Below are 24868 nucleotides of genomic sequence, written 5' to 3'. Positions count from 1 at the left end.
ACAAACTGTATCGAGCCGATTTACAAGCCTAAAGTGAAACATAGACATGTCAGCAGTTGTGATGCCCCAAATAGTGCGAGCCCTGTAATAACACCCACACCAACGAATCAGAAGCTAACAACTCAGAATTATTTATTAAGGACCCTCTTCCTTTCCTTTCCTTCCTTCCTTTTTCTTTGTTACCATCATCGCAGAAACAAAGCATTATATTGGGCAGGCCCGCTCACCTGCGGGACGAAAATAAAGGGACAAAACGGGACAAAACCATCCCAGCCGTTGGATCTTAATTCAGTTGATCAAACGGATAAAACGGCAAATCATTAAAACAAATTTTTTTTTAACCTATTATCCAATCCCGTTTAGTCTCATGGTCAGTTACTTGGTCAGTGACATGGTCAGTTACATGGTCAGTTACGTGACCAGTTACTTGGTCAGTGACATGGGCAGTTACTTGGTCAGTTACATGGTCAGTTACGTGACCAGTTACTTGGTCAGTGACATGGGCAGTTACTTGGTCAGTGACATGATCAGTGACATGGGCAGGTGACCAGTTACTTGGTCAGTGACATGGGCAGGTGACCAGTTACTTGGTCAGTGACATGGGCAGTTACTTGGTCAATGACATGGGCAGTTACATGGTCAGTGACATGACTAGTTACATGGCCTGTTACAGTTACTTGGTCAGTGACATGGTCAGTTACTTGGTCAGTGACATGGTCAGTTACGTGACCAGTTACAGTTACTTGGTCAGTGACATGTAACAGACATCCCAATTCACAATCACAAGTTATAATCATAATGCAAAAGAATATACACAAGTTCTGGGCAGTGGATGAATGAAAAAACATTCATTGAATGACAACCCAACTGATGCATATTACAATCCATTACATATAAAAAAAACTTGTGATTATGCTGAAACAAAACAGAAGAAAGATCAACTTCATCCTTTACATGCTAAGTGGTGCTGGATTTTGGTTCATTCCAGAATACAAAAAATAATAGAAATCAATCTTGAATTTGTAATAGTTCGCACCCTTGATTCAAACCCAAATTCCAATGAATTTTACTATTAATAAATGTTTAATTATTCATGAGTCTCAAACGAGACCAACCCCAGTGATTGAATGAGCCAGATAGAATAGAGAGAGAGAGAGAGAGGAGAGAGGGGGAGAGAGAGAGAGAGCAGCGAATGACGATGGGTAACGGATTGGGTGGAGTCCATGAAGGTTTGTACAGTTTCTTTCACCCCTCGGATCTGGTTCATTTAAATCTAATGGCCATAGACCATCTGTCCCTTTTTGTCCCTGAAAAGTAGTCCCGCAGGTGAGCGGGCCTATTATATTGGGATATACCGATCGCTCTACTCTCCAAAAAAAGCAACCTTTGATTTCTCTAACACCGAAAACCCCCAAAACTTGTATTCCCAATCAAACCCCCAAATTCAATTTAGGGTTTCTGTAGATCAACCTCAGCATCCATCGTCTACCGCCAATTCCCGATTCCAGGTTCGATCATCTTCCTTTCCCATGTTTCAATTCTTGAAAATTTTCGTTTATGGATCTGCTAAATCGGATTGAACCCACGTAAAGTTACTAGCTTTTATGATAATTTCTTGGCGATCTTGGTTTAGCTGATCAGAAATGATGTGTATGTAATTGTCTGTATCGATATTTGGGTGCTGTTTGATTCCACAGTTAATGGGTTGTATCGTTTTTGTGATAAATTTTGGGTCTTTTTTAGGTAAAGTTTTGATTTTTGGATTGGGGGATAGAAGATGGGGGCGTTCATATCGAGGTTTTGGTTCATGTTGTTTCCTGCAAAAGAGTATAAGATTGTGGTTGTTGGGTTGGACAATGCTGGGAAGACAACTACCCTTTACAAATTGCACTTGGGAGAGGTTGTCACTACGAACCCGACTGTAGGCAGCAATGTCGAAGAGCTTGTCTACAAGAACATTCGCTTTGAGGTACTGTAAACATTTCTTGATTCTGTGTTTTGTGTATTGGTTTTTCTAATTTTTGTTGGGTATGAATTGCGTGTGTATGAGGGAAAGATGATAGAGGTGTTGTAAGCTTGGGGTTAAACATATGCTTTGTTGTTGTGTAGAGGTGAATCAAGAGTTTCTTAAGAGTAAAGAAACTATGTTGGATGCAGAGCTAAAGAAAATTTTGAAAGGAATTGATAAAATTACATACTTAGGAAATAGGGTTTTCTTCATCAGCAAAGATTGTCTTTTTGGTAAGATTAAATGCTAGCAAGGGAATGAGGAGGCCCCACCTCCTAGTTGGGACACCTGTCTGTACGTCTTAGAGAATCCAAAATGTTTGACAGCTGATTGATTTTTGTATTTGAAGACCTAAAATGTAAAGGATAGGGACTACACTGACAAGGCAACCAGCCAGGAATAGTTGGGGAGATAAGATGGTCTGTCAATCTAATATTTTCAACTGTTCTGGTATAGTCGAGGGTTTATGCATAGTGATAGTTAGATAAGATGGAAGAACATATATATTGGTGTAATAGGAAGGTTCCTTTTCATCATTACTTCTTAAAGATTCACTTTTAGCTTAGTACTTAGTTACTCACTATAACAATTAATATGTATTATTGTTTGTGCATAGACAATTACGTATATGTGATTTTCTGATTTGGAAGGGGAAACACTGTAGCGTCCCTCATGCATTCTTTTAGATACATGATGATTTGGGATTCTCTATATTTAGGAACTTTGCTCCATTAAGATATCAGGGAACAATATGAATTATTTGTTTATAGGTAATTGAAGCATGAAACTTAAGAGTACTTGCCAACTGAGCATCATAGCTATGACTCAATGTTGATGATCAGAAGTTCATGAAATTGAATGTTGTAATTAAAAGTTACTGCCAGGCTCCGTGTCTGTTAACATCAGTGGGTCTAGGCGTTCTATTCATTTCAACTCTTTGAAAAATTTGAGATACTAAATTTGAAAGGCTGCCATATACCTCTTGTATTTTATTTTTATTGATACAACGTTTTATGCCACTTTCATTTCATTTTCTCCCTTTGAAGGCATCATAACATGTTTAGCTTTACTTATTGTTAGATGATAAAGAGCTAAAGAAAGTCACTTGCCAATCATGTAAATGACAGGTGTGGGATCTGGGTGGACAAGATAGACTGAGGACTTCATGGGCAACATACTACCGTGGAACTCATGCTATCATTGTGGTAATAGACAGCACAGACAGGGCCAGAATTTCCATTATGAAGGACGAACTCTTCAGGTTGCTTGGACATGAGGATCTTCAACATTCAGTTGTACTGGTTTTTGCTAATAAACAAGATCTCAAGGATGCCATGACCCCAGCTGAGATCACTGACACTCTATCTCTTCACAGCATTAAGAATCACGACTGGCACATCCAAGCCTGCTGTGCCCTCAACGGGGATGGATTGTATGATGGCCTAGGTTGGATTGCCTCACGGGTTACCGGGAAAGCACCTAGTTGAAGAGCCTGACTGCACAAGATTTTTCATATATGGGTTTCAAGGCTGAGTGATGTAAAAACAGTCGTGTATCATTAAAGCCATCTCCTGGCAAATTTGTAGATTGTTTCTAATTTTGAATGCTTTATACATTTTACATTCTGAATCTTAAAGCATTTCATTAACAATATGATATGTGCCTGGAAAATTGTTCCGCTCTACCAGTCTGCCATTACACTGAATCATTTTAATTGAAAAAATTTTACACTTTGCACAATTGCCCTTCATTAGAGGCTTGAAAATGAAAGTATTACCATAAATTGTCATCTGCACAATGAAGCTTTAATAAACATATGCCAATAAAAGTAAGAAATCTAAATCTATGAAATGTCTGAATGTAAGCCTCTGTGAACAATTGGTACTGGAGGTCTGTGAGTCGGATCATCAAAGTATCCAGCATTTGCAACCACTTGAGTCTTTGGGGCCTTCAAACCATCGGTCCCAAAATGGATTAAGGGGGCCATGCGTTCTGTCCTCCAGAAAAATTAACATAATCAGTAGAAGGATGAAAAATCAGAGACTTGGATCATCTGCTTAGACATTCTAGGATCAATCCAAATCCAAGCTGTGTATTATAAATCCAAAGGTTATGAATTTATGGTTCAGCCACAAGGAACCAAAAAGACCATTAGATTTATAAGGACCCAAAAAGACCATTAGATTTATAATAGGGCTAGGATAGAAAATCAAGCACACAAATTCAAGCAGAGGCAAAAAGTCCATTTGAGAAATGATGCAAAGAATCAGGACAGAGGTGTTACACTGGGAGTAGTGGATCTGGCCTTGTTTCTACATTACTCAGCATTCTGGAATAGACAACATAAATCAATCAACACATTGCTTAGTCAAAACTGGGGATTTTAATAAATATCAAGTAATCGAGTATCTGTCATGCTTACTCCTTGCATGCAGCTGAGGCTTTGTCTATCTTTTCAAGTTGTTCCAGCTCTTCCTGCTCAAATAACATAAACGATAAAAACCAATTCAACATTATTGTTCAGTACTCACAGCACCTATAGACAGCATTGTATTGTGTGCAAGAAGAAAATTTTCTATAACAATTCAACTGACCAATGCAGGGAGTGTCATACCATAAGATTTTGGTAACCACAATTTAAATGCTCAAAAGTAAGTCTAAAAGAGCCACACCCACAATGCCTCTTGAATAACCAAAATACAAAACTAGTTCATGGGAATCCTTTGGCCAAAAAGAGAAAACAAATTAAACAATAATCATAACAGAGACTCAATTCCTATTAGCCCAAATGTGAAAAATGTCGCAAGATTCTTGAATGGTTTAGGTAACCTAGATCATAGGAAGCTGGAAATGTCATTATAAGATTATGGGAGGCTGAAACAAGTCATCAAATTAGGGGAGGCTGAAACATGCCATCAGATCATGGGAAGCTGGAACATGTCACTAAATAGCTTGACCGTGCGTGTAATGGGTGGTAGATCAGATACATTGATTCAGGGAGAGAGATTTATTGGTTACTGAAATTGTTAAGGTGTACCATAGAAATATTTGAGAATCCAAAAGGAACAGTGTCAACACAGTGATGCACAAATTTCAGCATATCTAATAAGAAAAGCATAACTGAGTGACTGCACTGGAAGTAAGATACAGATTGAAGCCTTGAAGATAGGAACTGGAATGCCAGGGTGGCTATTGTTGCAGATACATGAAAAAGCCTTGACAAAAGTTATTTACAAGTGTCAACACCAAAGAAATGTCATAACAAGAGTTGGTTACTTCAGCTCCGAAAGAAATAATTGCATTTCCATTCTCATTAAATCTGAGTTTTTTGGTTACGAACAAGAAATTCCCACCGCACCCCCTTTTTGCTCAACTACTCATCAATTTATCCAAACCACCCACTAAGCCTGACAGTATTATTCTTAATCAGTTTCACCACTCAAAAGGCTACATTCACAATGTACAGAAATTTATTATATATATATATATATATATATATATATATAAAATTAGGCATTGGAGATTGAAGATTCACAGGATATATCCAAAATTCTGAGCATTTGGAATTTATTTCAATATAAGACTCAACAAACTACACGTCTGAAAAACTACATTGAAAGATGTCTCAAGTAGTGACTGTTTCACACGTTTAACTAATGATATATGTCCATATCAGAAAACAAAATACAGAATGAGTATCATTGTATTGTGCATTATATTCCTATTATATCACCACACCATCAAACTTGAAAGTTCTGGGTATAATTCCGAAAAACCCAAGTGTTGACATCACATTTTCTATAGGGGGAAATATAAAAATTTCAAAGTATGAGATTTCCTCAAATAATGTACGAAGATTAATGACTCATAAGTTATAATAGGTAAATGATAAGGCCAACACCTACGTGCAAGTATCAGTCTGCTTTCCTCAGTCACAACATCAATCAGTTGCATCAGAGGAATCATGTACAAGTACTCACTAAGGCAGCAGAACTAAACACCCAAAAAAGTGCTGAACCAAAAAAAAAAAAAGTGCTGAACCAACTACTTCCTTATTATCTATCGGCTGCAAACTGAATTTCCCTTCTCCACCTTGGATACTGAACAATAGCAATCAAGACTGCAACCAGATTGCCCAAGCGCAAAGCTACATCTTAACTGGAGCTGAACAACCTAACCGACTAAAATTCCAAGTTTGAAAGATATCTTCACAAGGGAAAACCAAATCACCCAAATTGAACGCACAAACATCCATTTCCATAGAAGGACACTAACAGTAAAAAAACCACCACCCTCGTTAATTTTGGCCATAACAAGCAAAGCTGAGATTACACTCAAAGGGTCAGCTTAAAACTTGCCAAACTCTCGCATTAATTGGGCAACCAAACCTACTGATTTAATGAAATAGGACCAGCATTTAGCAAACAACTCAAGTACTAACCCATAACATTTCAAACTCTACCAACATTTCAACATGTATACCAGACAGCAAGAAATTCTCTTAAATGCATTATTTTGATCCATTTCTCCATCCTTTACATTTTGAACCTTCACACTCCTGTTAAATTAGAAACTTTGATGATCGCATGAAACCAACAACCAAAGCTGAGATTACACTCCAAAGGGTCAGCATAATTTAGCAAACAGCTTATCTAGTAATCCAAACATTTCAAACTCTGTTCCCATATCAACACATCTACCATCCAGCTAACAATTCTCATAAATGCATTATTTTTTCCAATCCATTTCTATTCTAGATATTCCATCGATTACATTTTGAACCTTCAAACTCCCATCAAACAGTAAATTCGATGACCGTACAAAACTAAGAAACCTCATATTGAAGCTCAAAAAAATTTTCAAAACTGGAATTTCAACCATCTCAATGACACATGCATCCACTCACACAAGAACTACAAAATGCAACGAAATCACTGACAACAATTCCCAATATTCAAAACCAAACAACACAAAAACACCATCACTGACCTCTAAGAATCTAGCTTCTTGCTCGAACCGTTTCAACTCAGCCAGTATCCGATGCTTCCCTCTAGTATCCGAGGCTGACAGAGACTGCAGCCTTTGGGTTGTTGGACTCTGGCTCACGGAATCGGACCCGTCCGATTGCATCTTACCACCAAATCACTAAAAAGCACCAACCTTTATTTCACTGAATTCCAAAACCAACTTACTATATCACAAAGCAGCAGAATTGATCATCAAAGCCAGGCCATTACAGCATAAACCAACCACGACCCAGAAATCCTTATGGTCCCTACAAGCAATTTTCCACACCAAAATTCCACACCCCTTTGATGGATCTATCACACAGGGCTTTCTGGGTTTGGCTTTTTGAATGAAGGAATGATAGGATTATAGGAAAGGAGAAAAGAGAGAGCTTTTTTTCTTCTTTCTTGGCTGGTAGTATGAAAGCTGGTATTCTCTTGTGTTGATGTTGTTTTTTTATTCTCTGTCTCTCGTTGAGATAGTCCAAAGAGTCTATTTGGATTCCTACTTCGACTTTATGCAGGGCAAGCCCCACGCGATGTTCCGCACTTTTCACCCCCGCGTATGATGGAAGTTAGGAACCGTAGACAAGGACAAAAATTCGCCTCCAAAGAGCTTTTGGTATTCTAGAAAGGGTCAAGTACACAAGTAGTTAATGATGATTGAGCTGGTGACCGGTGAGGGCAGGGCTACTGTGGAGGCTGCTACTTGGTTTGGTAATTACCAAATCTATTGAATATCAACTGATATTTTAGGTTTGGTAAACCGACTTTTTGATAATTGATACTGATAAAACTGAAATAAAAAATTACCGAAAAAGCTGATTTGATTTTGGTAAATACCAAATTTACTGATTATCTAAATATTAGCTTTATATACTATAGTTTTCAATACACATACATGTATATTAAGAAATAAACATAAAAACTTTGACAATAGTATGAATATCTATGTATACTACATTAATAGTGCATATATTTTAAGTAACCTGCTCAAAGATGGTTAAATAACCTAGTTTTATTGAAAATGGCTAAAACTTGATGTCATATATACAAAAGAAAGCTATAATAAGTAGATGAATACAAAGTTTAAGATTATAATATTGAAAAATCTAATATTATTCATTCTAATTTATATTACAAAGAATTAGTTGTTCTAAATTAAGTTGATAATATCGAAAACAGAAATACCGAATTTGGTAGATACAATTAAAAACCGAAATTTTTTGTTTTGAAGTTGGTAATACTTATAACTGATCGAACCGACCGAGTGACAGCCCTACTACTGTCCTTCACTGTCTTGCTTTATAGGAATTAGAGTTCCAAACACGCTTAGGGCAAAAATTAAGTAAAATGACGTTTTACAATATGAAAAGGAATATAAAAGGTTCGAGAGAGAAAGTTGTTGGTGTTTCTCATGTCGGTTTAATGTTAATGACTATTTTAATTAAATTTTAACTTGCACGGCCCCAGTTATAGATGAAAAATGTTTTAATTGCTGAAAAGAAGAGTGCTGTCAAGTCATATTTTATGATTTGACTGAGTGAATCGAGAATGCGAAAGATACAATTTACACAATGCCAATAATGAGAAAAGTGAAGGAATCAAATAGCGGTGTAAAGCTTCAATCTTACATAAACACATTATGCCAGGTAATTCGGCACTTTTATTTTTAGGCTACTTTTAGACTATCAGAAACTATCTTTGAATCTCCTTCCTTAACCTTTCCTCAAAAACTGATGAAAAGACCTAAAAAAACAAAAATCTTTAATTGGGCCCATCTAAGAGAAAATAGACTTTAGTTACGAAAACATCATTACTTTACCTAATTGATGAGAATCAACCACAATATTTAAATAAAACGTTTCAATTGCTGAAAAAAACAGAGAGAGAAAAAGCCATATTTTATGATTTGGCTGGAGTAAACCAAGAATGCGAAAGATTATTCCATAAAACTTGTACAATGCCAATAATGAGAAAAAGTGAAGGAATCAAATAGCGGTGCAAAGCTTCAATATTACATAAACGAATTTAGATAATTCGGCACTTTCACTTGCAGGCTATTTGTAATTATCTTTGAATCTCCATACTTCCTCAAAAATTGATGAAAAGACCTATTGGGCCCATCTCAGAGAAAATAACTACAAAAACATCATTATTTACCTAATTGACGAGAATCAGCCACAGTATTTATGTTTATGATCATGATCCACCGTAATGTGCTACTTGGAGCCTTAAAAAGGAAATACTTGCATCCCAGCGTGTGTGTGAATATTTAAACTCTATCTTATTTATATATAGTCGGCAATCTAAATTTATGATTTAGCCGTTTAAAAGTTGTATCAATCATTAAAAATCATCTCAACAAAAATTCATTGTTAACAAAAATTGTTTACTTATTTGATTGCATCAAACCAATGGACTGTTGTCATAAGACTGTTAACTTTCAATATAGCTATTCATTTGTTTGATGCAATCGAATGAGTAAATAATTTTTTATTAAAATAAATTTTTGCAGCAATGATCTTTAAATGGTGATTTAACTTTTGAATGGTTAAATTATGGATTTAGATTGCATACTGTATGTAAATAAGAGAGAGTTTAGATGCTCACGTACATACTGCTTCGGATCGATGCACGTATTTTTTCCTTAAAATTGCTATTTTAACCATGATCAAAATCTTAAGGAGATACAACTTTTTTGTTAGGGAGTTTCTATTCATACCTCCAAAGTTGGCATTTAGATCTCCCAACATAATAGACCTCAAACTTACTTTTAATAACTAATTTGCTATCTAAACCTCCCTAATTTTCCCACAACGCCCATCGTCCAATAAAAAAATATTTCTCACTGACATCATGGATAGGGAGGGGTGAGGTAGGGTTAAAAAAAATATTTTCAGAAAAAAAGAAGATCCTCCCCTCCCCCCCCCCCCCCCCACTTTTGTGTCCTTATTGGTAATTTGACATGAGTTGACAAAGTCAACTATAAATTAGAAAAAAAAAAAAAAAGGTTCAAATACCAATTTTGGAGGTATGAAAAAGGAGCTTTTTTTTTAAAAAAAAAAAAAAAAAAAAAAAAAACCCTTAGCCCACCCCACCCTTACATATGTCAATGAGAATCGAACCCAGGAGCTTGTTAAAACAATATTTTTTTTCTTATTGAGAATGTTTCTTAATATTATATTGGCAAGTAAATAAATGAATAAATAGAAAGACATTGTAACTTTGAAATAAATTAATTAAATGAGAGAGGATTTAGAGATGACCTCATTAAACTTGAAAAGTGATGATGTTTTTATTTTTAGCTTGTAGTTTAATAGAATGGTTTACCATTCATCCTCTAGTTACATACACACATATATATGAGTCCTACAAAAAATTAACCAAATCGAAAAACGTTTAACCATTTGATTAACCCAATATTCATTTTAATTTTATCTAACGAACTACATTTGTTTACACAATTTTGAATGACCAAATGATCATAGATTTAGTTGATTTTTTGTAGACATAATTCTTGCATAGGAATCTAAAGGATCAAAAGTTGAGATCATTAAATTATGTCACAAATTAGTGTAAAATAGTGAAAATTTTCAAATTCTTAAAGTAAGAAGGTCCTCTCTAGTGCAAGCCTCTTAATTAAATTTTCAAAAATATAATACGTCATTTGGAGCTCTGCTAGGTTTTCTCTGGTTGGGCTGTCGAGATAAACGTATGAAGATTTGGTTCATGGTTATGAATATGGAGATGCATGAATGAACAACAAGGGATCTATCACATTTTTGTAATTGTTCAATGACATATCTTTGGGAGCCCCTAGATCGACTATTTATCTTGGAAATTTGGCCAAAAATAACTTGTTTATAAAATTATGAGCACGTTTCCTTACTTGGAATGAGAATGAAAATGGAGAGAATGATTACGGGTAAAAATATTCTCGCGTTTAATAACATATAAAGGATTTGGAATGATTACTTTGTTTATTAACACATAAAGAAATCAAAATGAGTGTAGTTCTCACCTCTTTTTCAGGAATCGATTCCTAAATATTCAGGAAATTGATTACGAAAGGAGGAGATGGGTTTAGGAATATCAAGATTGATTCCTTTTTTCTCTCATTCCAATTATTTTCGATTCATGATTATTTTCTATTCTAAATAAGTAAACATGCCATGTGGTTTGCAAATTGCAAGTAAGTAAACGTGTCTTGTGGAAGCTTTTGAGTATGTGCTGCTGAAAAAGGAAAGTGGGTCGGTCATTAGGTAGTAAAGAACAAGAAACCTAGGGCTCCGCATAAGCAAGACATAATCCAACAGTAGACAATGGTACTATTTGTCCTAGTTATAAAAGTAAAAATTCTAGCTTTATTTAGTTCTTTAGCTTACAAGATGGATATACTTGATTCTTAGATGGTTTAATTGTATAATAATTGAGTTTCTTAAATGGTTAAATTTTTTATTCTGGGAGTTGGGTTTACTTGGTGTTTTATTCATTTTTGTAGGCTCGTTTTGAATAAATGAGCTTATTTGTCTAAATGAGTGGTACTTATTAATCTGTTTAGTTACATATCCTCAGAGATATATCATAGATTGATGTATGTGCTGTTATGAATTCTGATAGAGATTGATGTATGTGCTGTTCTAATAGTGAATAACTAGCATTTCTTCACACATGCTCTGCATGTTCAAGTATCTAAAAAAAGAACAGTTATTGCAGAGAGAAAATAGTGGGAGAGAAAAGTGGGTTGTGGGTTTTTTTTAATAGAAATATATTTTGTAAATGTCATAATTGTCTTGTGATTTGATTCATTCTTATAAAATTTTAATCTTCTAGAGTCATTTATGTTAAAATTTTTAATTTTGGCTAACAAGCCCTATTCTCTTAAGGATAGTATAGATATTATATGTTTGGTAAAAAGAAAGATAAAAATCAGAGTGAATCATGTATCTAAACCCCAAACCAAGCAGTAATCACTTCTATAATTTGAGCCAGTTATATCTCTTGGAAATGTAAATCATTGAAGTTATTTGTGATTGTGAATAACATCCAAAGAAACATACTGACATAAAAAATGAGAGCTCTCGCTCTCCCTTCTCTCTGGCGGCTAACCTTAGGGTTTTGCCGTTCGATTTCCTTGACCGGAGACGGATTTCGAGGAGCCTGGCCATCGAGTCTTCTGGACTCGAGCCTCTTCCCCTGTCAACCAGTTTGTTGCTACACCTTCATCCCGTCATCTTTTCGTCGGGTCTCAATTCCCACGGGTTTGGCCCGTGTTCACGCCGCTCTTCGCTTTTGGGAGGGAGATGGGTGGCGGTGTTGTGGTTTGGGGGACCCAAACTAAATCTGGGATCCCGGCCATATTGTCTGGTGGCGGTTGGTTGCTGTGCGTTGAGCGCTTGGACGTAAGAGTTCGTCTTGGCTTCAGGCGGTGTCGAGGATGTAGGGTCCCCTGGTCAAGGTGCTACGGCTGACGATGGTGCCAAGTCCTCCCAGTGAAGGGTCTTCCGATCTATGGCTCTGTGGAATAGGACGAGGTGTGCTGGGGCTGATTGAGGTTGGTTGTGGCGGCGCTGTGGGTTCTTCCATTGGCGACTTTCAATGGCTGCAGTGGGAGCGCAGACGTTTGGGTGCCTAGAGAAGGTCTGATAGGGTGCCCATGTACTTGGGTGTCCAAATCAGTTTCAGGTGGGCTTGGGCTTTTGTTAAGTTTGCTTTGGCATATTTTATTTTGGGCTCGGGCTGGATTCCACATATTTGGGACTCGGGTCGCATTTAAATCCGGATCTTGGATTCGAGACAGCTGCTCATATTAATCTGGTATTGGTTATGGTTCTTAGGAGTTCGTTTGCTAATTTTCGAGTTTTTGACACTCTCGGTTACTTTCGGACTCCTAGTAAGTGATTCACCTCTCCTAGGTGATCATATCACCGGTTACGGTTACAGTTACTTTTACTTTTACACTGCTCTAGTGACATATGCAGTGCATCGATGTCGTTCGGCATCAAGTCACATTCTAGTTACCTTCTATTTTAGATGTGTTTGTGCATCTTGTTATCTTTTATTGTTTTTTCTTTATTATAGATGCGTTTGTGCATCTTGTTATGTTTTTTTATTTTCTTTCGATGCTTATGCATTGCTTCATGTACTCCTCAATTTTCATTTAATATAGTTTGTCGTCTTTCCTCTAAAAAAAAAAAAATGTTACTTGTAATCAGACGGTCCAATATATGGATAAATATAAAATGACTATCTTGCTGAATACATGTTACGTGTCTAGTCCTCCATATTGAAATCACTTTGTCGTTCTCACTGCATGACATACACGTCTCTTCGATCTCCATCTGTCACGTTGCCACCTCCATACATTTGTCACCGACATGCAGCCGCCTCCTGCTTATGATTTACATAAACTTCAACCTTCAAAGTTCTGTTGAATGCAAATTCAAATCAGTTTCCAAAATTTTGTTTGATGCAAAAGGTTACAATAATGTCGTCCATCTCTGCAATCTCATTCACACTCATAAAACGAACCATTCCACTTTGCTCAGTATCCAAAACAAGTACTAGCACCAGTACCCCTCCATTGTTATTGTCACTCAAGAACCCTATCTTTCCCACTCAACCTCAGATTTTAGTCCATGCTCGATTATCTGGCTCACCCAACGAGTATCCAAATCGGAGCCCGCCGGAGTTTTCTCCTCCGGTGCCAGGTTTTGACCGGCCTTCTGTTCCACCCGAAGTACCTGGAATATCTACCTCTCCGGAAGTTGACATCCCAACAACTACTCCAGTAACTCCACCTGAGGTCAGCCCTTATCCTCCACCACTTGACCCCGGTCCGAACCCGGGTCCGGATTTTCCAGTACCTCCTTTGAAGCCACCTCCTGTTCCGGATGTGCCACGTCCTTTTCCAGACAACCCAATTCCAGGACCTGACAGACTGCCGCCTCAGCCACCGGATATAGTGCCTCCACCGCCTCCTGGGCCTGAGATTATTCCACCGCCAGCACCGCCGCCACCGCCTACCGGTCCAGGCGGGCCTATTGTTGTCTAAAATTTTGAAGTAGAAAGGAAACACAGAAAATTGTATACATAGTTGTGGGTTTTGGCCACGGGGTTTTATATATATCAGGGAATTTTCTTCTACTTGTTCAATGGTACAATAGCTTGAAGTTGCAGGTAATGTTGTTACATTTCTAATTAACATTTTCTACCAATCCGGTGGAGCACATACACAACATGTTGGAACGCGCAGTTCTATCGAGTTTGGTTCCTGGAATCACGAAGGAAATCAAAGCTTCAGTACTGTACCTTTGCACCATATATATCTGTGTATATGTTAGTTACATTCTTGTTTTTTGGGTCTTTGCTTAAAGAATATTGATGCATGTATCACTAGAGAAGCAAACGGAAGCTGGAATATTTTTTATTTTTTATTTTTTATAAACAACCATCTTCATATTAAGTCTCCATGTATATATCTGAACTTTCATTTCCCAAGTTAAAGTTGCATGTCAATGCTAGTGCATGTATCACTTCAACGTTGTGGAATTGGAAGTTAAATTGATTTTTTAGGTTCGGTTCTTGACATCGAAATTGTTCACCACCTTTGAATCTTTCATCTCATTACTTCATTAGTTTATACAAATACTGGTTATTTGTTGCATTCAAATGCTTGTTCACATCTCGAATATTTCAATAAGCTCTCTCTTTTTCCCATTGCCACAAGGAAGCTAATTTGGGAAGCTAGCTATCTCTTTTCTTAAGCTAACTGGGGAAGCCATCTCTATTTCCCCATAGCCAGCGGGAAGCTAATTTAGTAATTTTGGAAGCCATCTCCTTTTAAATAAGCTAATTTCAATCAGCCGTCTATTTTGCTGAAATATTTTGATGAACTAATGTCTTAGCCTCGGTTATACCATGTACGCACTTCTACTCTACAAGTGTGGTTATACCACGTCTTAGCTAGCCATCTCTTTCCCTCAGTGCTACTTCTAAAGCTGCGACAATTGTTAGAGCCATATAGATCTATGTTACCCTGCTTCAACCTCAATTTATGTTTCTTTTTTCACAAGCAATGAAGCAAATGAAAAGAGAGCTCAAGAAAGTTTTTCTTTACAAAGCGTCCATAACATGGAGTTGCCCCGCTTTATAATCCAAGTCTCGGGGACGGTTCGGGTTCCAAACCCAATACAAGAATCCTTTCCGGTCACGTTCCGTCCCTCCCTCCAATTCGCGCCACGTGTCCCCCATCCGAAAATCCTCCCCAAATGGCCCAAACAGAATCCGCGTCACAAGCTTCCTTCTATTACACGGAACAAATCACATGATTTTCCCTCCTTTCTAAAAACCCAAAGAGAAAAAAAAAAAAAATTAGAAATCTCTAACCACCTGATATTATTATTATTATTTTTTAAATAAAAGACCGATGCGGCTAATCACCTGATAATATCTAACCACCTGATATTATCATATGAGAAAGTTTAGACGAGCGACCTAGCAAAAAACTCTCGTATTTAATATTTAAGTCTCAACTTTAAATTCTGGTCAAAAAACAAAAAAAAAGTCTCAACTTTAAATCACTTTCTGATAGTAGTAGGTTTGGAGGGTGTTCGGATTTGTGTGTTTGCGGCAGGGAATTAACCTTCCATTGAAATGATAATTCTGGTGCACCTTAATTCGTATCCAATCTGAGTGAGACATTCACTAACTGTGTTACCGACGTGCCTTTGCTACCACACTCCCGAACAAAATAAATAAACAATGAGAAACTAGAAATATCACAACTCCAAAGTACACCTTCCTTCCACTCTTCACTCTCCACTGACCAAAAAACACTCTCTCCCACAATAATGGCGACGCCATATCTCGGCTCCTGTACTCCACGCGCCTCCCAGTTCTCCTTACACAGGCACAGACACCGGTGCCCGATCCTTCTCGAGCAGGCGCGAACCGCGCCGTTCGCCGGAAACAGAGGAGTAACCTTGAAGGTCAGGGCGGCGTCTTCGGATGGCGGCGGAGACTCGTACCTCGGAATGTGGAAGAAGGCGATGGAGAACGAGAAGAAGGCCGTCAAGTTCCAGAAAATCGTCGAGAATTCAGCTCCGGCGGACAACGACGTCGCCGGCGAGAGCATTGCGGAGAATCTGGAGCATAAGAGCCAGGAGTTCGAGAAGATTCTGGAGGTTCCGAAGGAGGAGAGGGATCGGATTCAGCGAATGCAGGTCGTCGATAGGGCCGCGGCGGCGATCGCGGCGGCTCGCGCGCTTTTGAAAGAGAGCGGCTTGAAGAAGGAGTCCGGTTCCGGTGAGCCGGGTTCGGGTGGAGTGAGGACTGAACCGGATTTGGGTGGAGTGAGGACTGAACCGGATTTGAGTGGAGCAATTGAGGCTCCTGATGAAGGTAAAGGTTTCAAGTTTGTGTTGCTTTGAATTTGTAAAACTTTGAATTACTGATTCATTGTGTGTTATATTTCTTAAGATTGGAGTTTGATAATTTAAATTTCTGGTCTATTTGATGCTCATGGATTTTTATAGTGTAAAGTTTTGGCTTTATTTGATTTGCTTAAGTTGTTTATCCAACTTTGTGATCTATTGAATTTCTGCTTAAGTTGTTTACTGTTGACTTTCTTTGACTGGAAATTTTTCAGTCTAATAAAAGCTTTGAAAATGAGTCATCTCCCTCTTTGGTAGAATTGGATGGTTTATTTACCATGTTTGGTAACTTGCCATATCTCTTCACCAACAATAGAAAATAAAGATTGATACTTGCAAATTGTTACTATAGTGTTTCGGTGAACTTCTGTAAAGTGATTCATTTCAGTTGCATATTTGCTCTCTTTCTTCTTCAGTTGTTTGTTAGTGATTTGAGCATTTTCTTTGAATTGCATGTTGAACTGTTTTAGTTTTGATAGGAATGCAGGATGGGAGTATATCTGTGCCTCAGTCAGAAGAAAGTTCAGGAACTTGGACTCCAGGTCCAGACTTTTGGTCCTGGACCCCGCCGAGTAGTGATAGTTCAGATGATATAATTGACTTGCAGGCAGCGAAAAAGCCTTCAGCAAATCCAAACTTGAGTTTGCCAGTGAAGGAGAAAGAGCGATCCTTGGATGTTCTCTCAATTCCCCTTCAGAGTATTCTGTCTGAAATTCCTCTTCCCCCTTTGCAATCACTGAAGGAGGTCAAGAAAGTGGATGTCGCTGAGTCCACTTCCACAAAAGAGGAACATGAACTTGGACATGAGTTTTCAGTACATGCAGCAGAAGCTGCTCGTGCTCTTGATAAGGCGGATCAGGAGTCATTATCTGGTGTGTATACGGATGGAGCTAGGTGGTGGAAGGAATCTGGAGTTGAGCAAAGGCCGGATGGCGTGACGTGCAGGTGGACAATGATCAGAGGTGTCAGTGCCGACCAAGTTACTGAGTGGCAAGATAAGTACTGGGAGGCTGCAGATGAGTTAGGCCACAAGGAGCTTGGTTCAGAAAAATCGGGACGTGACGCATACGGAAATGTTTGGCGTGAACATTGGAAAGAAGCTATGTGGCAGGTTATTGTGCTTCACTATTCTTCTTCTCTTTCTTTTTGATCCCATCAAGGACTGCTTCTAAAGCGGCCAATAATGCTTTATGCTTTTTTAATTTCCTTGATATATATGTATTCATTTCATTAGCCTTTGTTTTTGGGTCATGAGCAATAACTGGGTTATAGTGATTGCATTCCTAGATTCTCTCTCAAAGGCTTTGATAAAGCTTTGGACTTTTTATATAGTGGTAGGTCAGATTCATCATATAGGCTGTTCTTTTTTTCTCTTTTCAATCTCATGTTCTGTAAAAGTGAAAACGCCCTAAAATGTAATCCTATGTTTCACCAACAGAATTGTCATAAAAAGAGATATATAGCCATTTTCAGCTTATTTGTAGCCCTTGACTTCTTAACATCTGCTCGTTAGAACTATTATTGACAACGAAGGTTGATATTCAGTGACTTTCTCATTCCTTCTTTCATTGACTTCTCTTGTTCAACTCGTCGTACCTGTTCCCAGAGATTGCCACTAGAGTTTATTAATTTGACATTTGCGAACCATTCTTTCCAGTAGGATTTAGACACAAACTGTACTGGGCTTAATTGAAATGTGATTTATATTCAAACGCCTCACCCTTACCTAATTCTGGGATGATGTCTAGCATCCCTGCACCTACTGGTAGCCAAAAATCTCCATGTATGTGCATTTTCTTCAATCTGGTTCAACCTTGGCCCTTTATTTGCCTGCACTTCTATAGGCATTAACTATTAATTATCATATGATTATTTACATTTATTCCATATATTGCAAGACAAACTGAATTGCAAGTTTTGATTCGGTTGCAGAATTGTGGGCTTGTGCATATGGAGAAATCTGCAGACAAGTGGGGAAAGAATGGTAGAGGTGATGAATGGCAAGAGAAATGGTGGGAGCATTATGATGCTTCAGGCCAAGCAGAGAAATGGGCTCATAAGTGGTGTACAATTGATCCAAACACACCAGTTGATGTTGGTCATGCTCACATTTGGCATGAAAGGTACCAAATATTAACTTAATTTGTATTACAAGCGATCCAAACATCTTCACTTGGCAGTTGCTTTGCACGTACTAATACTTGTGCATGTGTTGATGAACCTACTCTTGCCCTGATTGAACATATGTTCTGCAAAACTTCTGTTCTTTTTTCGAAGTATTCAGTTTGTTTCCTTCTGTTGCAGGTGGGGTGAAACATATGATGGACATGGTGGGAGTAATAAATACACTGATAAATGGGCTGAACGCTGCGAGGGAGATGGTTGGTCAAAATGGGGTGACAAATGGGATGAACATTTTGATCCAAATGGCCATGGTGTGAAGCAGGGTGAAACATGGTGGGAGGGCAAGTATGGAGAACGGTGGAACAAAACATGGGGCGAGGGCCACAATGGTTCAGGGTGGATTCACAAGTATGGGAAGAGCAGCAGCGGTGATCACTGGGATACACATGAGCAGGAAGACACCTGGTATGAGAGATTCCCTCACTTCGGTTTCTATCACTGCTTTGAAAACTCAGTTCAGCTCAGGGAAGTTCGAAAGCCATCAGAGATTGCATCGCAGATGTCTTCAGAGACTTCATCCGAGATGCCATCTGAGACTTCGTCGGAGATGCCTTCGTTAGAGATGCTTTCAGAGACTTCATCAGAGATGCCTCCAGAGACTTCATCTGAGATACCTTCAGAGACTTCATCGGAGATACCTTCAGAAATTCCATCGGACATGTCATCAGACAGTCCATTGGAGTTGCCCTCAGAGCTTCTATTGAAGAGACAATCAGAGGTGGCCTGAGAGATGTCATAAATCATGATCTGCGCAAACTGCCAAGGGAATCTATAAATACATAGTCATAGTTTGATCCCCGTATCTGAATAATGAGAGTGCAGTATATAGTATAAGCAGTATTTTTTCTAGGCTTTAGTCATTGCAGGTTTTTGCTTTGTCCATGTGTGCCTTTAATCTCTGAACAAAATTTCTCCCCTCTTCATTATCGACCATTCAATAAAAGAGTGCATTGAGGTTTTCCAAACGTAGTAAATAACCATCTCTGAAGTAGTTGCATGCAACTTTGACATTTTTCTTGCAAGACAAAACCAAATAGAAGCTTATAACTCCAAAGCTCTTCAGTTTGATTCCCCAAGGGTAATAGACAATCCGAACTCAGAAGAAGACAAATAATAAAAGCACCAGCCTTGTCTTACATGAATGTCCAAAACGGTACGTTTAAGGTCTCTGGCAGCTACTACAGCACTGACCCAAGTACTACTACCACAGCACGTGGTGGCTACCAATACTAGTCTTCCTATCTCCCACTGTAGAACAATCATCGGTAAGCCGGTTCTGTTTGGTAATCCTTTCCCCATGGTTGTTGCTTCTATGCTCACTTCACTCTGATTCTTAATCCCCATGTTATCTGATACATTTCTTTGATTTTAGTTTGGAGTAATCAGTGAGATAAAAAGTGTAAATTAGCATTTTAATTTTGTGGGTTTTGTTTCCTTTTATCATACCATGGCTATTTCAATGCTCTATGGAGCTCAAAATATGAAACTCACTTCTGGCATAGCACCAACTGGGTTAGGTTTCGGGGGAAATTTTCAATATGGGTCTTTCCCCAAAAAGGTTTCAGTTAGTTATGGAAGGAATTCCAGGGCTAGAACTTTGGGACCCATATGCAGTGTCTCATCCTCAAGGCCTGCTTCTCAGCCGAGGTTTATACAGCACAAGCAAGAAGCATTTTGGTTCTATAGGTTTTTATCTATAGTCTATGATCATGTGATAAACCCTGGGCATTGGACTGAGGATATGAGAGACGATGCTCTCGAGCCGGCTGATCTTTATGACAGGAATATGACAGTGGTAGATGTTGGAGGTGGAACTGGGTTCACAACACTGGGGATTGTGAAGCATGTGGATGCCAAAAATGTTACAATTCTTGACCAATCACCGCACCAGCTTGCCAAGGCTAAGGAGAAGGAGCCCTTGAAAGAGTGCAAGATTATCGAAGGTGATGCCGAGGATCTGCCATTCCCAACTGATTATGCGGATAGATATGTCTCTGCTGGAAGGTAACATCTATGCTGCTGTTGCTTTGCTGTAATGTAGTGCCATTCAAAAGGAAGTGCAAGTGAGGATTGAAATTTGTGATATAAAAATGGAATCTGATCTTATTTTGATATTCATTCCTGTAATGATGTTGCTTTCGTTATTTCAGATTTATCATTGAGGTGGATGAAAGAAATTGAAAGCAGTTGTTATAGCAAATTTAACTTTAAGAGAAAATTAATTGAAGAGTATTATGCTTTCAGATTGTTGGGCTTTTTAGGGCTTTCCACTACAAAGCATGTTGTAATACTATACAAGATAGATTGTTTATACAAGAATGTTGGTGCTGTATGTCTTATGCAATCTTATGATTTTGTTCTCAGTATAGAGTACTGGCCGGATCCACAGCGTGGAATCAAGGAAGCATACAGGGTGCTAAAAATAGGAGGAAAAGCCTGTCTTATAGGCCCTGTGTACCCAACCTTCTGGCTGTCTCGTTTTTTCGCAGACGTGTGGATGCTCTTCCCAACAGAGGAAGAATACATTGAGTGGTTCCAAAAGGCAGGTTTCAAAGATATTAAACTAAAAAGAATTGGTCCAAAGTGGTACCGTGGAGTTCGCCGGCATGGCCTGATTATGGGTTGCTCTGTGACAGGTGTGAAGCCCTTAAGTGGGGATTCCCCTCTCGAGGTACATTATTCTTTATCCCTTAAAGAGGTAAAAAGTTAAAGTAAGCTCTTTTCTCAGATTAGAAAAGGAAAGCTCTTCTATGGCATCAGTTTCACCGGTATAGTGTTTGATAAACATACCACATCCAGAGCAGCATCTTGCAATAACTTATAATTAGAGGCTTGCTTGTTATTATCCTCGTAAAATATTTTGATTAGGAGGCAGCAACATTCCATTTGTTGAGCTAGTACTTGCATCATTATGCCTTGAGAGAAGAAGGTAACAGGACTTAGTTGACCAGCTCTGTGATTTATTACTCTAGAGTTCAGCTTGGAATACTCTCCTTTTGAGAAAATTTCGGATCAATTTTTAGTTCTATAAAAGCCTGCAAAAGTAGTGGTTGTCACATTTCATTCTTAGAAACTTTGACAGAAGTCGAACTTGTTGGTACGAGTGTTGTGTGGTGGTGGAGATTATGGCAGTTGATTCTGGTACTAGCAGTGAGTGGCAGTGTATGTCATTGTAACAATGGCAGTGGCGACCATATTGGTGCAATGGTAATACAGGAAGTGGCGACCATATTTGGTGGAATGCCGACCATGGTGGTGGTCATCCTAGTGATTGTGGACTTGCAGTAGTGGCAAAGAGGAGTTGTGATGGTGTTGGTGCGACTGTGACAGTGATCGATGTGGTTCATTTTAAAAACAAAAACAGAAAATAGAATGCAGCAATCCCGCTAAACAGTAAATACAACCTAAGATTTGAGGTTTGATTCAAGTATTTAGTCCAGGAGCAGGTTAAAACACCTCTTTAATGTGAAGTAGTTACAGTTAATGACCTTTGAATCAGAAGATGCCCATTTAGGCTACAAGTGTTTACACATTGTACCTAGAGGATTAAGCACTAGGTTTACTGAGAAGGCTGCTTATATTCCCTGCCCTTTGATGCATTCACTTATCGTATTTATGTGATATCTGTTTTGGTGCAGCTTGGTCCAAAGGTTGAGGATGTGAGGAAGCCCGTCAATCCATTTGTGTTTCTTTTCCGGCTAATTCTTGGAGCAACTGCAGGAGCTTACTATGTGCTGGTTCCCATTTACATGTGGATCAAAGATCAAATTGTTCCAAAGGGCAAACCTATCTGAATTGGGAAAGGATTGTTGGCATTCTCATCCTTTTTCATGATAACAGTTTGACCAGTGAATGTCTAGGCATTGTGCTCCCGATATGGAACTCTACTACATAACTTTCTCAAAACTGTATTGTCCAAGTGACTAAATTGATCCGTAATGTCATTTTTCCTTCTTGTTGTATAACATTTCACATTTTTCTTTTTATTGCTGAGTTGCATAATAATGGGAAAGCTATTCATTGCCTTCGTCAGGACTTCCAAAGAATTGCCCTCTGATAACTCTTGGGAAATGTACATTGCATCAGTGGGAAGATAATTTTTCTTTTGGGTGCCAGAGATGTGTAGATCTAAAATAGATTGGCTAATTGATTCATCTAAATCAACTGTTAAATTTCTTGTACTGTTTAACCGCAAAAATATCGAATAAGTTGAATGAATGTTACAATTGTTACTATAAAGAGATCTCTAGTACAAAGCAGAGTAGATGCCAAACAGCTAAAATTTATATGGAATATATATATAGATTCTATCGTTCCACACAAGCTAAACCCTCCATGTAAGGATACTTAACAACCTCATCCCTATAGAATCGACCATCCATAGCAAGAAGTTGTTCTTCATTGGCCAACTCCACAACAGATGCCTTGAAGGTCTTATTCCTCAGATTATAAGATATGACCTTATCTGGCATATACAACAAAAGATCAGCTGAAGAATCCTCCTCTTTATGTTTTTCCTTCTCTTGAGAGAGGCACAAGATGACAAAATCATTCGGATCAGGAAGAGCTGTGAATACCGAATGAAGATCAACATGATACTTGACAAACCAGCCAGAGTAGTCCCTCTCCATCTCCATCACATCAAATTGGGTCTTGCAATTCTTATAAGTCTCAATCAAATACAAATGGCCACCGGACTCCCCAAAATATCTTTGAGCCAATCTCGGCCATTCAGTGGGCCATGGACCAGAATCCTGCGAAATGTTTTTGACAACCAAGGGGACAGGAGGGGTAGTGGACACGAGCAGCAGACGTTCTTGGCCTATATCAAAGTAGTGCAGCACATCAGTTTCCTTTCTTTCGAATTCAAACCTACCACCTGGTAAGAAGCAGAATGAAAATCTTGCTTCCCCTGTCTCTCTTATCCAATGAACTGCGCCGTTGCAGTATATGGCGCCTTCCCTGCTCCTGCGATCAAAGTGCATGGCCACCATCTTTAAACTATAGTGCCTGTGCCTGTCAGAGGGGCTTTGGAAGAAAGGAATATTTAGATGCTTCCAGTTTTCAGTCTCAGACGAATATATGTCTATTTTGTCGTGCTCGCCTTCCCGTTCCACATAATGATAAATGGTGGGCACCGAGTTAGTCACACAGATCACCTTGTAATGAGGTGATTTGGAAGGGTCCAAAGCCAAAGCATACCGTACAAAAGCTAATCTGTCCATATATTCCCCAACCCTTGGAGAGGAAACAGCCCGGAATTGGTTGGTTGTTGGATTAACAACATATACGGGATGATGTTTCCTTTGTTCTCCAAATATAGGAATATGGCAGAGAAAGAGGCCATTGCAGGACTGAAGAATCCTCAACTTGGATCCATCAGGGACGGAATTGTTAAGGGTTTTGAAGGGATTCCACCCAGGTGGGATTTCATGGTTACCAAGAGGGATGGACTTGAAGCACTCGTCTTGGATTTTGCTAGAGAAGAAAGCCGATATCTTGGGGTTTTTGAGGGTGCGGAGGTCGGAGATGAGAGAGAGCCAATGCGTGGAGACGCACTTGAAACGAGCAAGTGATCGTAATGGCAGCGACACAAGGATCTGAGTAAGGAGCTCTTCGATATTGGCTACAGCTTCTGCTGCTGAGGATGACATGTTTCTCTCTTTTCTTTTCGCCATCAAGGGTTAGGGTTTTGTGTTGGTTTGGATTCCAAGTTTTCTTTTAACTCGAACCGTATCTAGCGTACGTTTTAGGGGGTTTGTAGTAATTTTCGAAGGTTACCATACCTCTATCTTCTTTGTGATTTGTTCTAGTTAAGAGACCTTCGAGTGTTAACACGTTATTAATCCTTCCCTATTTGATGCAGTACTTGTCATATTTATGAGATCTCTGTTTTGGTGCAGCTCGGTCCAAAGGCTGAGGTTGTGAGGAAGCCTGTGAATCCATTTGTGTCTCTTTTCCAGCTCATTTTTGGAGTAACTGCAGGTGCTTGCTATGTGCCGGTTCCCATTTACATATGGGTCATAGATTAAATTGTTCCAAACCTATCTGAAATGAGGGAGTAGATGAGACAATCTACTCCATACGGCAAATGCACCATCAAGGCACTGTACTGCCAGTATGGATCGATAACTTTGTCAGAACTGTGTTGTACAAGTGATTAGATTGATCGGAATGTCATTTTTCCTTTTGTTGTATAGGTACAGACTTGCTGCTATGAGTAAAGCTTAATG

The 24868-nt window shown here is 38.7% G+C and overlaps 6 protein-coding genes across 6 annotated transcripts; 4 read left to right on the top strand and 2 right to left on the bottom strand.

Annotated features, from left to right (window-relative positions):
- Positions 1 to 1344: 1344 nt before the first annotated feature.
- On the top strand, positions 1345 to 3661 carry LOC112197038 (ADP-ribosylation factor-like protein 5). The gene is made up of 3 exons (XM_024337564.2): positions 1345 to 1508; positions 1744 to 1969; positions 3136 to 3661. The coding sequence occupies exons 2-3, from the start codon at positions 1778 to 1780 to the stop codon at positions 3493 to 3495; spliced, it is 552 nt and encodes a 183-aa protein (XP_024193332.1). The 5' UTR covers positions 1345 to 1508; positions 1744 to 1777; the 3' UTR covers positions 3496 to 3661.
- A 7-nt stretch (positions 3662 to 3668) lies between these two features.
- On the bottom strand, positions 3669 to 7554 carry LOC112197039 (guanine nucleotide-binding protein subunit gamma 2). Its single transcript, XM_024337565.2, has 4 exons — positions 6998 to 7554; positions 4431 to 4483; positions 4293 to 4337; positions 3669 to 4000 (listed from the first exon to the last, which is right to left on the bottom strand). The coding sequence occupies exons 1-4, from the start codon at positions 7136 to 7138 to the stop codon at positions 3916 to 3918; spliced, it is 324 nt and encodes a 107-aa protein (XP_024193333.1). The 5' UTR covers positions 7139 to 7554; the 3' UTR covers positions 3669 to 3915.
- A 5950-nt stretch (positions 7555 to 13504) lies between these two features.
- On the top strand, positions 13505 to 14071 carry LOC112198649 (vegetative cell wall protein gp1). Its single transcript, XM_024339786.1, has one exon. The coding sequence runs from the start codon at positions 13505 to 13507 to the stop codon at positions 14069 to 14071; it is 567 nt and encodes a 188-aa protein (XP_024195554.1).
- Positions 14072 to 15789: 1718 nt separating this feature from the next.
- Positions 15790 to 19609, top strand: LOC112196926. The gene is made up of 4 exons (XM_024337410.2): positions 15790 to 16419; positions 16931 to 17562; positions 18384 to 18574; positions 18756 to 19609. Exons 1-4 carry the CDS (start codon positions 15870 to 15872, stop codon positions 19360 to 19362), a joined length of 1980 nt encoding a protein of 659 aa, XP_024193178.1. The 5' UTR covers positions 15790 to 15869; the 3' UTR covers positions 19363 to 19609.
- Positions 19610 to 19837: 228 nt separating this feature from the next.
- Positions 19838 to 22659, top strand: LOC112196927 (2-methyl-6-phytyl-1,4-hydroquinone methyltransferase, chloroplastic). Its single transcript, XM_024337411.2, has 3 exons — positions 19838 to 20639; positions 21000 to 21306; positions 22274 to 22659. The coding sequence occupies exons 1-3, from the start codon at positions 20083 to 20085 to the stop codon at positions 22427 to 22429; spliced, it is 1020 nt and encodes a 339-aa protein (XP_024193179.1). The 5' UTR covers positions 19838 to 20082; the 3' UTR covers positions 22430 to 22659.
- Positions 22660 to 22942: 283 nt separating this feature from the next.
- Positions 22943 to 24313, bottom strand: LOC112198648 (F-box protein At5g07610). Its single transcript, XM_024339785.2, has one exon. The coding sequence runs from the start codon at positions 24311 to 24313 to the stop codon at positions 22943 to 22945; it is 1371 nt and encodes a 456-aa protein (XP_024195553.2).
- Between the last annotated feature and the right edge of the window lie 555 nt (positions 24314 to 24868).

This window comes from Rosa chinensis, chromosome 4 (assembly GCF_002994745.2).
Source record: "Rosa chinensis cultivar Old Blush chromosome 4, RchiOBHm-V2, whole genome shotgun sequence".
In the NCBI taxonomy this organism is placed as follows: Eukaryota; Viridiplantae; Streptophyta; class Magnoliopsida; order Rosales; family Rosaceae; genus Rosa; species Rosa chinensis.
This window is presented reverse-complemented; position numbering and strand designations above follow the sequence as displayed.

What these genes read in the sequence shown, in the direction of transcription:
- LOC112196927 (XM_024337411.2), top strand. Translation starts at nt 20,083, where the DNA reads ATGGCTATTTCAATGCTCTATGGAGCTCAAAATATGAAACTCACTTCT. An exon ending in AGATATGTCTCTGCTGGAAG is followed by an intron (nt 20,640 to 20,999) that starts GTAACATCTATG and finishes TTTTGTTCTCAG; the next exon opens with TATAGAGTACTGGCCGGATC. An exon ending in GTGGGGATTCCCCTCTCGAG is followed by an intron (nt 21,307 to 22,273) that starts GTACATTATTCT and finishes GTTTTGGTGCAG; the next exon opens with CTTGGTCCAAAGGTTGAGGA.
- LOC112197038 (XM_024337564.2), top strand. Translation starts at nt 1,778, where the DNA reads ATGGGGGCGTTCATATCGAGGTTTTGGTTCATGTTGTTTCCTGCAAAA. An exon ending in ACAAGAACATTCGCTTTGAG is followed by an intron (nt 1,970 to 3,135) that starts GTACTGTAAACA and finishes TGTAAATGACAG; the next exon opens with GTGTGGGATCTGGGTGGACA.
- LOC112196926 (XM_024337410.2), top strand. Translation starts at nt 15,870, where the DNA reads ATGGCGACGCCATATCTCGGCTCCTGTACTCCACGCGCCTCCCAGTTC. An exon ending in AATTGAGGCTCCTGATGAAG is followed by an intron (nt 16,420 to 16,930) that starts GTAAAGGTTTCA and finishes TAGTTTTGATAG; the next exon opens with GAATGCAGGATGGGAGTATA. An exon ending in GCTCACATTTGGCATGAAAG is followed by an intron (nt 18,575 to 18,755) that starts GTACCAAATATT and finishes CTTCTGTTGCAG; the next exon opens with GTGGGGTGAAACATATGATG.
- LOC112197039 (XM_024337565.2), bottom strand. Translation starts at nt 7,138, where the DNA reads ATGCAATCGGACGGGTCCGATTCCGTGAGCCAGAGTCCAACAACCCAA. An exon ending in AAGAAGCTAGATTCTTAGAG is followed by an intron (nt 4,484 to 6,997) that starts GTCAGTGATGGT and finishes TTATTTGAGCAG; the next exon opens with GAAGAGCTGGAACAACTTGA. An exon ending in CCAGATCCACTACTCCCAGT is followed by an intron (nt 4,001 to 4,292) that starts GTAACACCTCTG and finishes TCTGGAGGACAG; the next exon opens with AACGCATGGCCCCCTTAATC.
- LOC112198649 (XM_024339786.1), top strand. Translation starts at nt 13,505, where the DNA reads ATGTCGTCCATCTCTGCAATCTCATTCACACTCATAAAACGAACCATT.
- LOC112198648 (XM_024339785.2), bottom strand. Translation starts at nt 24,313, where the DNA reads ATGGCGAAAAGAAAAGAGAGAAACATGTCATCCTCAGCAGCAGAAGCT.